Below are 17308 nucleotides of genomic sequence, written 5' to 3' on the forward strand. Positions count from 1 at the left end.
AAATTTCCACGTCGCTTTTTTCTTAAACGTATCCAATCAGAATTTTAAGATAACTATTTTGTTCAAAATAGTCCAAAGGTCATATACCTTGCCTCCGGGTTTAAAAACTCCCTAGTCCCCTGGTGCGAAGATTGTAAGCTAAACAAGTTGCCTATTGTTGAGATATAAAGCTTTTATAGGAAGAATAATCGAATAAACTTTGTAGAGGGCTCATTCAAATGGAAATCGTAAGCTTCTGTGCTTTTTTGAAGATTTATCCTGCTTTTAAATCATTTGCTGTCTAATGAGTTGTTACCGATTAAGTGTTTCAAAAATGCTCTTGTTCCAGTTCAACGGTCCTTGTGTTTCAGCTGTCAGTTTGTAAAGAATTGTGACAAAAAGTCCAACTTTAGCATAAAGAGTGAAGTTCTGAGGAGGGGGTAGCCACTCATGTACGGAATATCATCTGTTTTAAGTTCTAATGTTACTCCTTACTTCCATTTGAAAAAAAACTTTTTTTAGTTAATTGATTCTTTTTGAAATCACGCCCAGGCTTAACCAAATTACGATGTTGGCTACCAGCCTAATAAACACGCTTTTTATTGCTGTTAAAGTGTACGTATCAGTAATTGTAAAGTGGTCGGTAGTTTCCTGCTTTGTCAGTTTTCTGCTTGAGGATTCAAATATTGGATTGTAAATAAAATTTTGGACAAGATTTGATTATTTGGTAAACATTTTCGATCAGCTGTAGTTTTGTTGAATAATTTCTTAATAATAACTCTGCTGGAGGAATTTGGGTGGAAGGAGAGGGGCATTATTGTTCAAGTGGATGGAAATTCTGCTTGACCTGGTCTTCTACGTGGCTGAAGCCATCACTTTCTACTTCAATTACCTAATGCAGGAATTCTTAGATAATAGAAACACGATCCATATAAAATGTCAGAATGCTAGATAGTCAAAACAATATCAAATGTGTATCACTTAATGCTGAAATTCAATTGGAGCTCTTGCTTTCTCCCTTCAGGAGCAGTTTTTTTCAAACATAGTTTCTCCAAGCATTTTCCGTTTTGGGATAAAAGTTGTTCCACCAGCCGAAAACAGTCGCTCCGCGGGTGCAGACGAAGGAATTGTGCGGCTAAATTCTCTGAAGACTTTCAGTACTCTTAGGTAGTCTTTTAGCATGGTTAGTTCTTTTCGCCTATCAGCCACATATGAAAGAAGCTCCAGCTTCACATCATTTTCATCGAATTCACGATTTTCTGAATTGTTTACAGTAGTTTCTTTGTCACCATTGTGAAAGTGTCCATCAGAATAAGTAGCTCAGAAAAGCTTCTGATTTCTGAAACTTTTCGGAAATCAGAAAAGTAGCTAGCTTTTTCAGTTCTGTCAGCCCTGTTAACAGCTTTGGGATCTTCAACAGCTTTTGGGATTTTCTTGCTTCTTCTACTAAGAATTCAACAGTTACATCACTATTCTCGCTAGGGAACCACTTAAGTTATAAATAGTGATGACTTGAAGGGGCAACTACATAATCTTTGGTATGAAAACATCTCGTCCCGGATTGTAGAAAATCTTTCCTCCAAACTTACAAGTAGGGTACATACTAGTGGCTAGCAAAATTCCACTAAATCTTTCAGCTTTTAAAGCTTCTTTTTCGAAAGGTCAAATTGCAAGGTAAATTGCACCAAAGTAGAACTTTTCTTCCTCCTGAAGGATACCCAGAGCAACTGCTAATGGATCTATCGCTGTCATGTATTCTTCTAGAAAATCATCACAAGAACCAAACCCACTTTTCTCTAATGCATCAGAAACAACATGAAGCTTCTATCTTTTTTGTGAATCAGGAGGGATCGAGATATCGATTCCTACCTCTCTTCCTTCCCCAAAACTCATTCTATATTTACGTGAAAGTTCAAGGAGAGCTAAAATATTTCGGCATTAAACTGCACTCTTTGAGGCACCTATCCCTCGCCACTCCTTCATATAGCTGATGTGTACTTACACATCACTTCATATAATTTTTAAGAAATATGAGAAAAATCAGTTTAGTTAAAAGAAACTTTAAAATAAATATAAAAAATGTTTTGTGCAATAAAAAGGGAGGCATCTTGCTGCAGCACCCTTATCAAGGCTTAGTATAAACGAAGGGAGATAATAGATTAACTCCTATCCCTGCTAGACCCTTCCCATATCTATCTGAAGGCTCAAAGAGAATCATACAATTTTGGCATTGAAATGTGCTCTTTTAAACATCTGGTACATTCCCCTCTCCAGCGTACATAGGGACCCATCGCTCTTTCTTTATAGTACCTGATTCGCAATTATGCATAACCAAACAGAATTTCATGAAAAATCATTTGAATCAACTGAGTTAAATCTAACATTAAGATAAATTTTCATATTAACAATTTGTCATGTTTGGACTACATGAATTTTTACTTACGAACACACCGCCATGCGACATTGCTTCCTCTGCAGCTGGGAGCTTGATATATAGATTTTTTATACTTTTAAAATGATTGGTACTCTTTGAATTTTCGACTGATAACTTGGTTCTCTTTGGAGAAAAATCGTGATTTTTCAGGATTTTTTGAAAATCAGGACACTTTTTTCAGGCTCGTAACTTTTAATGAATAACATTAAACTTCATAAAATTTGTATATTTAGAATCACCGTTAATAAAACTTTTTACATATTAATTGATATTAAAATTCCTTTTTTTCGGGTTTTGGTTACTAATGACACGAGTCCCAAGCTGATATCCTGAATTTAGATGCTTTTAGGTCCCAAAATTAACAGAGAGTTTACATCCAAATGCTGCTACACAGCCAAAAAGCTGCTACACAGAGTTTACATCCAAAATTTCAATTGGAATAAGAAGCTTTTTCAAAACAATAGAGACTTTAGTTTAATGATCAAGAGATTGGGGAAGTGGTAGCTCTCTTTATATATGGAATATTTTTTTTCAATGTTTTTCAGCACTTTCAGTTGAAAAACTTTTTTTTTTATGTCTTAATTTCCGACCGTTAACAACATCATGCCAGGAATCCATCTCCCCCGGTATGATATTGTACTCCTCCCCCACCCTACTCTGCAACGACCCACTGACACTCCTTCGTAATGGCTAATGTGAAATTATACCTCAATGTATACAATTCAATCAAAAATAACCTGAATCAACTTGATCACTGCTAGAACACTAGGAGACTAGGAGACTACTTCTCCCCTCTCCCCGCCTCAGCGTGTAGACCAAAATCGTACTTTGGAACCAATAAGGGTTAGACAACAAGTCCCAGAAACTCATTTAATTTTCATCTAAAGGCTCAATGAGTCTTAGAAAATTAGGCAATTGAAACGTACTCCTTTTCGGATTCTCTCCTCCCCTACAAAAAGACAAACCACCCCTCGTTAATAATACATAACTGTATTATGACGCAAATCACATCAGTTAAATTAAGCATTAAAATAAACATTTGACACTATTTTGTGCAATAAGAATAGGAAGGTGCTACTTTTCAGTACCCTTGTTGACATTACGCACATTTTACCACAGAAAAATCTTGCCAGACTATTTGGTAGTTACTGAACATGTCCCCCGGACAATTGTATCGCCACATTCTCTCCATATGTAAAATTGTGTATCCAAAAAGGAAGAAAGAAAAGTAAAAATAATTATGTAGATGAATTTGGGGAAATTCTTCGCAAAAATCTATTGCCCAATGAAAATTCTCCCTCAGGAAATCCCCCCTCGAAAGAAACACCTCCTTGACAAATGGCTATGTGTTTTCTGATAACAAATACTATCTGTAAATAATGGACAAATTGCAAAACTTATAGCTTTTTTCTAAGGACTTTGGGGGTCTTGTTATCCCCAGAGGCGTATTTGCAGTACCTCTCAGTTATGATAAATCAAATGGCTGTGTCCATTCGATTTGGATGTTTTTGGGGGAAATAAGGGCAGGGGAAGGGGGCTAGTTGCCCTACATGCTGTTCGGTCGCTTAAATTTTTAATGCTTCTTCGAATGAGCCCTCTTCCAACCTTTTAGGCTCTCTTGGTTCGATGCGATCATCCATGGGAAAAAAAAAGCTCGTCCATGATCTTTAAAAAATGACGAAGACCACACTGCCTTTCCATAATACAAAACAAACCATTCGAGACTGTTTTAACTTTCCAATTTCATTTTAAAGATCTCATTTTACTGTTTAATTTATATTAAACCATATAAATATTGTCGACATTATATGTAATAAAGTTTATCTAATTTATATATCTAGTTTGCTGTGGACGACTCTTGTGTATAGAGCCGAAATATGTTTTCAGAACAAATTTCACTGTTTTAGATAAATTCTCAGTTTTTTTCCTTACTGTTGCTCCTGTTTTTATCCGTGACAATTTTTTGATGATGTTTTGCTAATAAGTTCAGTCTTCGATGACGGTTTCAAAAGTTATTGGGTATGTGAGTGATGTAAAGATTTTGCTATGTTGCTGTGTCGTTTATGTTTGGATTTCCTGCTGTTTTAGGAGGTAGTCCTGAGCATGTAAAGCATTAATATGAACTTCTGATAGCTATGTCTATTTATCTTTTCATCTTTTCTTTCTTAGACTGGTCACCACAACATCCTGAACTACTTTTGGCTGCCTACCACAGTCGTGAGGATGCGCCTCATGATCCCGACGGTGCTTGTCTCATTTGGAACACTCGCTTCAAGAAAACTTCACCCGAATACACTTTTCACTGCCAGTCGCCTGTCACCGCCGCCACTTTTGCCAAATTTCACCCTAACTTGGTGCTTGGTGGTACTTATTCAGGTCAGCTAGTTCTCTGGGATAACAGATCGCAAAAGAAAACACCGGTTCAACGTAGCCCCTTAACGGCCACGACTCATACTGTAAGTTTTTCTTCTCTTTTTTTCCACTGTTATTTCTTCTTGATTCTTAAGAATAGAAAAGTGGTTGTCAAGATTTGACCAGAAAAAAAAACATAGATAGTGAAAAAGACACGAAAGAATAATTCTTTTTCTTTCTTGAAAAACTAATAACCAAAAAAATTATATTAGAATAACTAATAACCAAAAAAGGTTCCAAAATTGAAATAATTGCTTGCTTTCGTGAGATTGTAACTAGTTGATATAGCTATTATGTATAGTGCATATATTTCCTGTCCCTACAGTACATTTTTTATTCACTAATAAGAGTAGAGATATTTACAAGGAAAACATTGATTATAGTAAACATTAATAGTAAAAAAAAAAAAAAAAAAAAAAAAAAAAAAAAAAAAAAAAAGAGAAAAACTGCTCGTTTTATTGATACTGCAACGAGTATGGCTGCTACAACACGCATTCTTTGTCTTTACGGTACCTGCTTTTTTATTAATAAAACTAGAAAGTGACTGTTTCAAGGAAACAAAACAATGTCAGTGAAGGAGGAGGTAAAATTCATAGTTAAAATAATTAGTCCAAAACCTGGAAAACGTGCCTGAAAAATTGATGCTACAACATGCAAGTACCGAAAAGATGGTGTGCCTTTACGTGCTTTTCCAGCACCGAATTGTCCAGTGCCAAAAACCAGAACATATTGGTTGTGTCGTGTCGATTTATTTCCTTCGTTAGTTTTTTTAACTCTTAATTTTTCTCTTAATGTTTCTACTCTTAAGTTGCTATTAAACTCTTAGTTTTTCACTATTTTCTATTCTTTGTTATTAGTCTTTATTCTCGTGCTATTTTTCTATCCTGTTAGTTTTCTATCTAATAGGAGGGACTCTATGGATGTCTTACACACGTTGTTTGTATATAAAACTTTTCTTGGATAACCTTCTCCAAGGGAATAAAACGAAAATTAAATAAAAGCAAAAAAATTTGTAATAAAATTTTTCAAAGACACCAAACAAGAGACACTTTCGAATTACTTTAGTTAATATATTCTAAATAGTATATATGAAAGTAACCGCTTTCATGTATTTTTTCCTAGGGGGGGTGTATAACTTTTCTAAACATATTCACTTCTTTTTAAAATATTGATAAAAGGTTGATTTAAATTCATACTTGTAGCCCAAAATAGTCTGCAATGTTTTTTATGAATCGGTTTTTATTGATAAACGGACATGCAAAATTGAATAAACAACATCATTCATGCTTACTTATCTAAATTTTCAGCACTAGTTTTTAACCGGTGATGAAAATCTGGAAATATATCAATTTATCATAACGGTCATCAAAACTGAACTGTTCTTAAATTGGTGCATGGATTTTTAAATTTCAGTGTCAAACGTCGATTTTATTATTTTTTTTAGCAATTTCTTTACTTTATCGTTTTATTTTAATTTCCACTTTTTTAGCATCCTGTGTATTGTGTGAGTGTTGTCGGTACTTCAAATGCACACAGCTTAGTATCTATTTCAACAGACGGTAAGCTCTGTTCCTGGAGTCTTGATATGCTAGCATCTCCACAAGAAACGTTAGAGCTGCATCACAGGCAGGGCAAGTCTGTCGCTGCCACTTGCATGACATTCCCGCAGCCACAAGTTGACGTCAATACGTTCATTGTAGGATCTGAAGATGGCTCTGTCTATAGTGCTTGCAGGCAAGTTACTAATATTATTATCAGTAGTTTACTCAAGGAAGGTTTGACGAGTCTAGATTGGGCATGGGCGAACTTTTTACTCGGAGGGCAATATTGTAGGCTTGATTGCTAATGGAACATCATATACTCACTATAGCCTACTTTGCTTACACTTAACAATAAATGTAAATTGTCTTCAACGTTATTAAATCACTTTTTAAATACTCAATTCTTCATTGAACACATGACTTTCATCTTGAATTTTCAGTATTAATTCATTATGATTCAATTTATTTAATTGTTTAATTAATTTAATGTTTTATTAGTTTCATGTCTACATTGATTAAATTCTATATTATAACAGTCACAAAATTTTCTGTATAAAATTGAACCCTAGCTAATCAAATTTTTTAATTCTGATTGAGTGGAAATGTGATTACGGAGGAAGTATAGAAGCACGGCGAGAAATATAGTCCGACTAGGAACATCAGATCGGCTTAAGATTTTTGCAACAGATTTTTGTCTCCAGGTCTTATACCATGCTCCAGTTGACCGCAAATGGCCTGCGGATCGTAGTTTGGGAACCCCTGGATAGAGACTACTCCAACTGAAATTCATTGCTTTACCGGCTGTGCCTCCATTCAATAGAGAGCTTAAATCCCTCCCATAAAGTTTTTTTCATAAATCTCTTCTTATGACTTCTTTTTCCTCCCCAGCTGTAGGCCGACCGCATATAACTCGCGAGCAAAATTGTAGTTATGTGCCACGAAATTTTCCGTGGCTTAATCCCTTTGGTACTTTTAAAAGAGCTCTATAACTTTGAATTTAGTTGCAATAAGTCCTCTCTCGATATTGTAGGACCATCGACTTGATGCGATAAGTTCTGGGGAAAAAAATAAACACGCATCTGTGATCTCGCAAGTGGCCTGCAGATCGAGCTGAAATCCCTCCCATAAATTTTTTTCATAAATCTGACTTTTTTCCTTTTTTTTCATAAATTTCTTCTTATGACTTTTTTTCCTGACTTTTTGGGAAAAGTATACCGGAAGTAAACAAAATCAAATTAATTAGATAATCCTTGAATTTGCAGGAATAATAGTAAGATAATTTTTGTCCCTTAGTAGCACGGCCTTTTAGGACTCTAGCTTCACTAAGGAAATTTTTCAGGGGGAGAATAAATAAATTTTCCAGTGGTGAAAATTAGAAAGGGCTTTTTCTGCTAAGTAATGTCAATCAAAATGTCGAATAAATTGTAATTCATATGTAGCTACCTGAATCATCAGGGGAAGGAGGTAACTTTTATAAAAGGAAGTAACTTATGGATCAATCCATACTGGAATTCGCCCGATTATGAAATTAAGAACTAAAGTCAAAATAATCATAAGTTGTTTGAATGTAACTCACAACAGTTATAATACATAAAATTTAAAAAATTATGATGAGATATAGGAATTAAGCCTAACAAGTGATACCCTATACATTTGCAGGCACGGTAGCAAATCTGGCGTTATGGAGCTATATGATGGACATTATGGCCCTGTTACAGGGATTAGCAGTCATGGCGCCTCAGGGCCTCTTGACTTCTCTCACCTATTCCTCACTTCATCCTTTGATTGGACTGTAAAACTATGGAGTCAAAAGGTAATTTAATCCCATATTCTAAAGCAGGGCTTCTTAAACTATGGGTCGCGACCCCATTTGGGGTCGCGTAGCAAAATTATGGGTTCGCGAGTGATAAAAATATAATTTAACAAAAATTTTTTTTTTAACTTGTAAAATTATTGTTATAAAGAAAAATAACAATCATCGTAGATAAATGTATCATAAAATCTTCTGGTTCGGAAAGACTGTTTATACCAGCATTTCTATTCCGATCATTATAATATCTTGTATAAATTTACTATGAATCGGAAGATGTTATAGAAATTTATAAAAAATGTCGATTTATTTTTGTCAGTCTCATAAAACCGAAATAATCCTGATAAATATTATCAACAAAATTTCTAAGTGTTATTTTGAAGAAACTGTATAAACATTTGGTGTTATTTTCATTTAGACATTGTATGATTGCGAACGAAGTGCATGTTATTTCGAATTAGTCAGTTTAATTCTTTCGCGACCGGTGGAAACTTACAGTCCCGGCATATAAAGATGCTATGGGCGCTTCTTAATTGATCAATAGCACCAGAATTGAACGATGTGCTTCAGGATGCTGTTAAGGTCATAAATTTGATTAAGAATCATGCCCTTAACAGTCACTTATTTTCAAATCTCTGTAAGGATACGAATTCCAGCTACACAACTTTGTTATTACATGCAGAAGTAAGATGGTTGTCAAGAAGTCAAAGTTTAAAAAGATTATTGTTATTGAAGGACGAGATCGAAATATTTTTAACTGAACGAAAATGTGAATTTGCTGTTTTTTTTTAAAATGACTTGTGGCTATTCAAGCTGTGTTATTTTTCCGATATTTTTGCGAAGTTAAACGATCTTAACTTGTCTCTTCAAGGAAAAAATTGCGATATATTTACTTCAAACGACGAAATTGGAAGTTTTACTTAAAAGATCAGCATTTGGAACAGTAGGGTCGAAAAAAATTCGTTCGAAATGTTTTCCGGTGTCGACAATTTTGTAATTGAGAAAATTCATCGTAAAACTTTTATTGCAAAAACTATTGTAGATCACTTAAAAGTGTTAGAAATACAGTTCCAGACATATTTTATATTAAATATTGATTTACAAAAAATAGTTTGAATTCAAAAGCCGTTTTGGATTGGCTCAAGTGAGATTGATCATCTGCCACTTAAAGCTCAAGAGGAATTTGCTGAGTTTTCGTGTGACTCAAACTTAAAACTACAATTCCAAAAAAAGCTCTTGACTGAATTCTGGATCTGAACTAGAACTGAATTTCCCACAATCGCTGATATGGCGTTAAATGTACTTCTGCCATTCAACACCACATATTTATGTGAAGTTACTTTCTCAGCTTTAACACACATTAAATCCCAATATCGTTCAGCGATAAAAAATGTTGAAGAGGTCTTGTGTCCAGCAGTTTCAAACATTACACCAAGATTTGATTTCTTATCCAATAAAAAATAGGCACATCCATCTCATTAAATTTTTAACGTAAACTTTAATTTAATATTTACCACGCAACTACTTGGATATATTCGAGAGAATTAAACAAAAAAAAAGTTTTTTAAAATGAAAGTAAGGAGCGACATTAAAACTTAAAACGAACAGAAATTACTCCGTATTTGAAAGGGGCTTTTCCTCCTCAACGCCTGCTCTTTACGCTAAAGTTTGACTCTTTTTCTTAACTCTAAATTTTAAAGCAGTAAAAAACTTTAGCGTAAAGAGCGGGGTCGCTTTTCGTTGATTGTTTATTTTCTCTTTTTTTTTTTTTTTTTTTTTCTTACTCTGGCACTAGGGCTACAAACCCTCTTTTGTTTTGTTGACGGGTCAGAAATAAATTGAATCGAATTGAATATACCTACAAAATAGATAAACATATCCCTACAAAAATGTACATGTCCAGGGCTTCTTAACCAATACTGCTACTAACGGCTCACTATAGGACCAATCTGCCTGAGGCGAACACAAATGCAAATACTCGTCCATCCTAATCTATTTAAAGCTTCACTCTTTACTTCCACCCATGTGCGAATGTCTTGGCGAGAATAAGATAGGTGTAAAAGGCTGGAGTTCCGGTATTAGGAAATGGTTTATGATCACATCTTCGTCACAAGCTCTTTTCTTCGTCCCATCCGAGGAAAGGATAACCTGTTTGCGGGGCTTCATAATAATTTGGGGGTACCTTTCACGAGTTTACCTACGAAACCGCTACCGCAAATTATCTTGCAGGGCAACCTTGAGGATTGAAGCTCCTCAAGGAAATTTTTATACTTGTAAACGACGCACCCTTGCACCTGATTATGATTCTTCTGGTTTTTGTTAACGTTTTAAGACCTTAGGCTAGTAATTTTAGAGTGTGCTTATTAGGGCTATATCTTACTAAAGTATGGAATAAGCCTTAAATAGTGACGAAGATCAGACTGTCTTTATTCTAATTTATTCTAATTTGAATGAATATTTCGGCCCTATGTCCAAGGGCCGTCTCCAGCAAAACATAAATAAGTAGAAGAAAAGAGACTAACAATAGCATATGACCATTAAAACTAAAATGAAAATTTTTAAACAGTCCCAGCATCCTTACTTTAGCGAAGTTTAACCAGTCGAATTAGAATTCCACTGTCTTGCGAAAATAATTCCCTATTGTTCTTCTTGTTTTTGATGTTTATTGAATAAGCTGATGAAGAATCTTGGATCTCTTATCTTAAATATTAGATGAGGCTAACCAATTTTTATTAATGGGCCTCAACTAAGGGGTCTCTTTTTCTGTTTGTGAACTATATTTTTGTGTCTTTTTCTATTTTTGTGTCTATATATTTTGTATCTTTTTTCTATTTTTTGTCTATTTGTCACTTAAAAAATATCTTAAAAAAATATCAGTATATTGAGTTATTATGAGACAAAAAAATCAAACAGTTCGTGATAACGAAGTTTCTTACTGTTTTAAAAAGTAGAGTTAAGAGAAAGAGTCAAACTGTAGCGTAAAGAGCGGAGCGTTGAGGAGGAAAAGCCCCTTTCATATACGGAGTAATTCCTGTTCGTTTTAAGTTTTAATGTTGCTCCTTACTTCCATTTTAAAAAAGCTTGTTTTTTATTTAATTATATTTAAAGATAAGGCTTGATACAAAGTCCATGAAGCTTAGCTTGAAATCTGTAAAGAGTTTAAGTTTTGCTATGTTGGGATAGTGAACAGGACATGACTAACAGCACAATTGACAAAAAAACTGTGTCCTTCTGAGAGTGTATCTGATAGCTCACGTTTTAGAGTTCCTGATTAACGTTTAGAAGGAATGGATTGGAACTCGACTGAGGGTTGATATTTTTATGTCAAAATCTTGGTTAAGAATATCATTGACATTGACAATATCATTGACAGCTAATTTTGTAATTCGCCTATTTCTTAAAATGTTGGATACTCTTTTGAGAATATCCAACATTTCCATATTCAAATGGTAGTAGTAGTAGTAGTAGTAGTAGTAGTAGAACAATTTTATTAGAAATAAACATTTCTTAATCAATAGCACAACATAAGCGAAGCTTGCGAGGCTGTGCTAAATTCAAAGAAAATAAAGAGACAACATGGAGAATAAGAAAATATGGAGAATGAGACCATATACCGAAATCAACAAAAAAAAAAAAAAAACATAAACAATACACTACCTTGCGTGACCCCAAGACAACAAAAAAAAACAACAAAAAAATACATAAATATTACAAATGAATAACCTATGTAAAATTTATTTTAGTTAATCTGTTTCAAAAGCATACCTACCGAGCAACTCCACACGTAAATCAGACTTAAACTGGCCAAGGCTACCTATTTCCTTGATATCTATACTCAGTTTTGATATCTAAATATATACCTTGATATCTAAATATATGCATTACTCTTTCGTCGAGTATTCAAAATAGGCCTTGTTTTTAAGAACTTATTTGTAAACTTATAGTTGTCAAGGACTATTACATTGGCGTCTGATGTGGCAGTAATTTTTCATAGTTATTTACCAATATCAAAGGGAGCCACCTCCTCTCATTATCAGGTATTTCTAGGGATATATAGAAATGAGGTATAGATTCATTATAAACACCTAAACACGGTTGAAGTTAAGATCTATTTTGTGTGTTTTTTCCAGTCTGCATGTGATTTTTTTTTATTCTCGGGTATACTGCTTTCCAGTATTATGCATATTATTTATTATTTATGACCACACGTTTAGTTGTTTAGTATAATTTTATTTAAAAAAAGAAGGATAAAATCCTTAATACAGATTCAATGTCTAACAAAAAAGGCAACGGTGTGCTATGAGAGTTGTTTTAAAAATCCTAAAAATATATAAGCGAAATTACTTGCCAAATTAGAATCCCGCCTCCCTTCCCCCCCGCCCATTTACTAATTATATATATATATATATATATAAATGACTTTCTGGTCAAATCACGTAGATGTTTCATTAAAGACTCAAGATTCATTTATTTAAAACAGCTTTCATAGTATTGGCAAAAGCCTCAACTAAATTACGCTATCTCTTACAACACAACAAAAAGAAGAAGAAAAAACATTATTAATGACACTTGTATCAAAAGGAATAAAAGAATTGCTGAAGCGATTCGTTCTACATCTTATTGACTCGAACTTATTCGTGTGTCGAGTATTGGCTTTGGTAAGAGGAGACAACAACGTACTGTGTTTTTCACTAGCAAGTAGCGACTGTCCAAATTTACACATGGTATGGAATCTCCATTCTCTCATCGTTGGTATTTTCAACGTCACAATTGCAGTTACATACGTATTATATTTGGGGCTACATATGATTGTATGTCGCACGTTTTTGAGCGAGATCATCACTTAAGTAGTCAAATGTTGTGTGCATGTGGTCCCCTAACAGGGCACGTGTATTCTAGCAAGGGACGTATATAGTAGCTATACCCTAGTCGTAACTGATTCACTGGTATATTTAGTATATTTATATTATATTATATTATTTATATTATATTTAGCTATAGCCTAGTCGTAACTGATTCACTGGTATATTTAGTATATTTATATTATAGTACATTATTTATATTACATTTATATTTATATATACAGTATATTTAGTGATCGCAAAGCATAGTTGCCTATTTTCACAAGGTTAGAAACATAGTAGGTGAAAGAACAGTCAATTGAAATAGAAAGTCACACCAAGAATAATTGCACTTGAAGTGGCAGGGAAGCAGGGTTCAGGACAAGTTGCGTCCATTTTAAGCGCATTAAAACGCATCACTTTTGTTTTATTGACGTTAATTTGAAGGCCATTATTCCTAGGCTTTCGTTGTCTCAACTTTTAATCTCTTTTCAGGAAAATCGACCAATTTATTCATTTGAAGACAATGGGGATTATATTTATGACGTCGCATGGTCCCCCGTTCACCCAGCTCTTTTTGCTACGGTAGATGGAACAGGGCGCTTAGATTTATGGAATCTTAACCAGGACACTGAGGTATTCCTTTTTTCTTTATATTTTTTCTTCTTCTTTTGAATTCAATGCATCTTTTAGCTTTTTTATATTTGCTACTTAGCTACCAAGGTCCGACTTTTCCAATTTTACTCTTGTCTAGGTGTAGCGTGCTCCCCTAGTCATCCATATCTTTTATGTATATTTTATATTTTATTATTTTTATCTTATCTTTAGAACAGAGCGGTTAGACTTGTGGAATGTTAACTAGGACACAAAGATACTACTTTGTTTCTTCTTCTAAAACTACGCCCATATTTTTTATGGCATTTCGTATTAACCAAGTGACATATAGCAATCGCAAATTATGTTGGTCTGTCGGTCCCGGTTTTGCTACTTTAGGCACTTCCAGGTAAGCTAGGACGATGAAATTTGGCTGGCATATCAGGGACCAGACCAGATTAAATTAGAAATAGTCATTTTCCCGATTTGACCATCTGGGGGGGAGTGGGGGGGCGGTTAATTCGGCAAAAATAGAAAAAATGAAGTATTTTTAACCTCTTAATGAAATTTGATGTTTGGATGGATATTGTGTCTCAGAGCTCTTATTTTAAATCCCGACCGGATCTGGTGACATTGAGGGGAGTTGGGATGGGAAAACCTAAAATCTTGGAAAGCACTTAGAGTGGAGGAATCGGGATGAAACTTGGTGGGAAAAATAAGCACAAGTCCTAGATACACGATTGACATAACCGGAACGGTTCCGCTCTCTTCGGGGTATTGGGGGGAAGGGGGTTTGTTAATTCTGAAAAAAAAATGAGGTATTTTTAACTTACGAACGGGTGATCGGATCTCAATAAAATTTGATATTTTGAAAAATATCGTGTCTCAAAGCTCTTATTTCAAATCCTGACCGGGTTTGGTGATATTGGGGGAGTTTGGGGGGGGCTAAAATCATGGAAAACGCTTAGAGTTGAGGGATCGGGATGAAACTTGGTTGGAAAAATAAGCAGAAGTCTTAGATACGTGATTGACATAATTGGAACGGATCCGATCTATTGGGGGGGGGGGGGGTGTTAATTCTGAAAATTTAGAAAAAATGACGTATTTTTAACTTACAAAGGAGTGATCGGATCTTCATGAAATTTCATCTTTAGAAGGACCTCGTAACTCAGATCTCTTATTTCGAATCTCAACCGGATCTAGCGTCATTGGGGGGGGGGCGGAAATCTTAGAAAATACTTAAAGCGGAGAGATCAGGATGAAACTGGACGGGAAGAATAAAAACAAGTCTAAGATACGTGACTGACATAACCGGACCGGATCCGCTCTCTTTCGTGGAGTTGGGAAAATTCGGAAAAATGAGGTATTTGTAGCTTACGAACAGGTGACCAGATCTTAATGAAATTTGATATTTAGAAGGATCTTGTGCTTTAAAGCTCTTATTTCAAATTCTGACCAGATCCTTTGACATTGGGGGGAGTTGGAGGGGGAAACCGGAATTCTTAGAAAACGTGAAAACTGGGGTATTTTTATCTTACGAATAGGTGATCGGATCTTAATGAAACTTGATATATAGAAGGATCTTATGTCTTAGATGCTCCATTTTCGACTCGAATTGGATCCGGGGACATAGGGGGTTGGAGGAAGGAAACAGAAATATTGGAAAATGCTTATAGTGGAGAGATCGGGATGAAACTTGATGGGAAGAATAAGCACAGATTCTAGATACGTGATTGAAATAATTGTACTAGCTCTTTGGAGGAGCTGGGGGGGGGGTGTGTGTTAATTTGGAAGAATTTGAAAAATTGAGGTATTTTTAACTTCATATTTAGAAGGATATCGTGAAGGACTCAGAGCTCTTATTATAAATCCCGATCTTATTTTAAATCTCTGATTTATCTTTTAAATCAAACTCGAGCTAGTTTTTTACATTGCGTAAGTTTGTTTAGGTTACGTAAAGTTTCAACATAGCAGCGGAAAAAGATAGAATTTGTGGATGAGCAATTAATTAATTTTGAAAAAAAGAAAAAAAATTTTCTAAAAGACTTTTCACATTCGAATAGAGCTTTTAGTCTCTATCCTACATTTGCAATTGTTGAATAATTTATTTGTGATAATTATGATGTTCTAAGATGATGATTACGATAGTTTTACGAATTTTTTCGTTTGCCTATTGGAAAGGGACTGGTTTATGTGTGAAAAACTGTTAATGCAATTTAACTTAACCATTGTAGTCTTAATTCAGGTCAGAAGTCATAATTATCCTAACTATCCAAAATTGTTTAGTCGAGCTTATTCTTATTTTCTATAATATAAAATTGTTATTTTGTGTGCTGAAAATGCTGAAAATATTTCGGCTCTTCAGCGCTAATGAAAATAAAACTCTGCTGAACCACTTGGGCTTTAAAAGAAAAAGCTAGCAAGAATTGAAACTCAAACAAATCCGAATAACAGTTTAAACCAAAATGATCAGTTGAAATTTTCAAAATGTAATCATGATATACAGCTATAGAATCTGATATATTCAGTTTGCCTCGGTCTAAATCCAAAATGTTATTATGCAAGCATCAATTTGACTAAGCATACAAACTACTACTACTACTACTACTAATAACTCACTGCAGCACCAAGCCGCCTGAGGCCAACACAGCTACGCACGCTCCTCCTCCAATCTAATCTTTTTAAAGCCTCCCTCTTTACACCCTCCCAGGAAGTTCCCATTTCCTTTAAATCTTTATTTATGACATCCTCCCAACCCAGACAAGGACGACCTGCTTTCCGTGTAGCCCCAGACGGTTGGCCAAAAAGGACAATCTTCGGTAATCTGTCATCCTTCATCCGTAGAACGTGGCCTAGCCATCTCAACCTTTCTTTCATTATGGCCCCAGAAAGCGGGATTGAACCACACTTTTCGTAAAACCACTTTATATCTAAACATCCACCCTACTAAATGTATACCTTTCCAATAATGGTTTTCGTTACCAATTTCATAATAATGAGCAGCTTTATCTGCTATCCTTTCAACTAATTGCGTCAACTGAAGCTAAATAGTTACCGCATCCAAGTCTCTCGGTGAATACAATGAGTTTTAGCAGGGTAACAACGAGTCGGCTGAATTATAAGGAGGATAAAATCCGGAAATTTCTTTAAAGTGAAGATAACATATATACTTGTTGAAAACCAATTTAGGCTCCACGTCAAAGAGCTTGTGAAAAAAAAAATGTGTGGGGGTGGAGGGGTGCAGGATTATTGTGTAAGATGATATAATTAAGGATTAGTCATTAGTGCTCCAGCAAAAAATTATAAGCATATTCAGTCATATTCAGGTTGTATCCAGCATACGCTTATTTAGGTTATAAGTAGCAGCTTAAGTAGGCAGTGTAGCTACTTTGAAGACAGTTTTGTAATATATTATAATTTCTATTTCTGTTGAAACATTAAGATCTTACTGAATTTGAAGTGGAAGGACACCAAAATAGAACATTTCACTCCAGTCCTACCCACCCCCACGCCCTTCTCGGGACTCATCTTAAGTTTATTTAAGCCTAGAGACTGATTTTCAGGGGATTTTCAGGATTCTTTTGTATATATTAAACATATTAGACAAATTTTACTAAGATTGGAGTTTTGTATTTTGTGTTGCCATGGCCTGCAGGTTTTTGGCATTAAATTTTATCTTATCTATGCTCTTCTGAAA

The 17308-nt window shown here is 34.7% G+C and overlaps 1 protein-coding gene across 8 annotated transcripts in view; it reads left to right on the plus strand.

Annotated features, from left to right (window-relative positions):
* Positions 1 to 17308, plus strand: part of LOC136035485 (cytoplasmic dynein 1 intermediate chain-like) — a 73303-nt gene that overhangs the window by 49841 nt on the left and 6154 nt on the right. For all 8 annotated transcript variants that reach the window (XM_065717304.1, XM_065717307.1, XM_065717310.1 and 5 more), the window contains 4 exons: positions 4583 to 4869; positions 6315 to 6559; positions 8026 to 8179; positions 13513 to 13653. In XM_065717304.1, coding sequence (XP_065573376.1) covers positions 4583 to 4869; positions 6315 to 6559; positions 8026 to 8179; positions 13513 to 13653 — 827 coding nt within the window. The remainder of the gene's footprint in view (positions 1 to 4582; positions 4870 to 6314; positions 6560 to 8025; positions 8180 to 13512; positions 13654 to 17308) is intronic.

Source organism: Artemia franciscana, chromosome 14 (assembly GCF_032884065.1).
Source record: "Artemia franciscana chromosome 14, ASM3288406v1, whole genome shotgun sequence".
Classification (NCBI taxonomy): Eukaryota; Metazoa; Arthropoda; class Branchiopoda; order Anostraca; family Artemiidae; genus Artemia; species Artemia franciscana.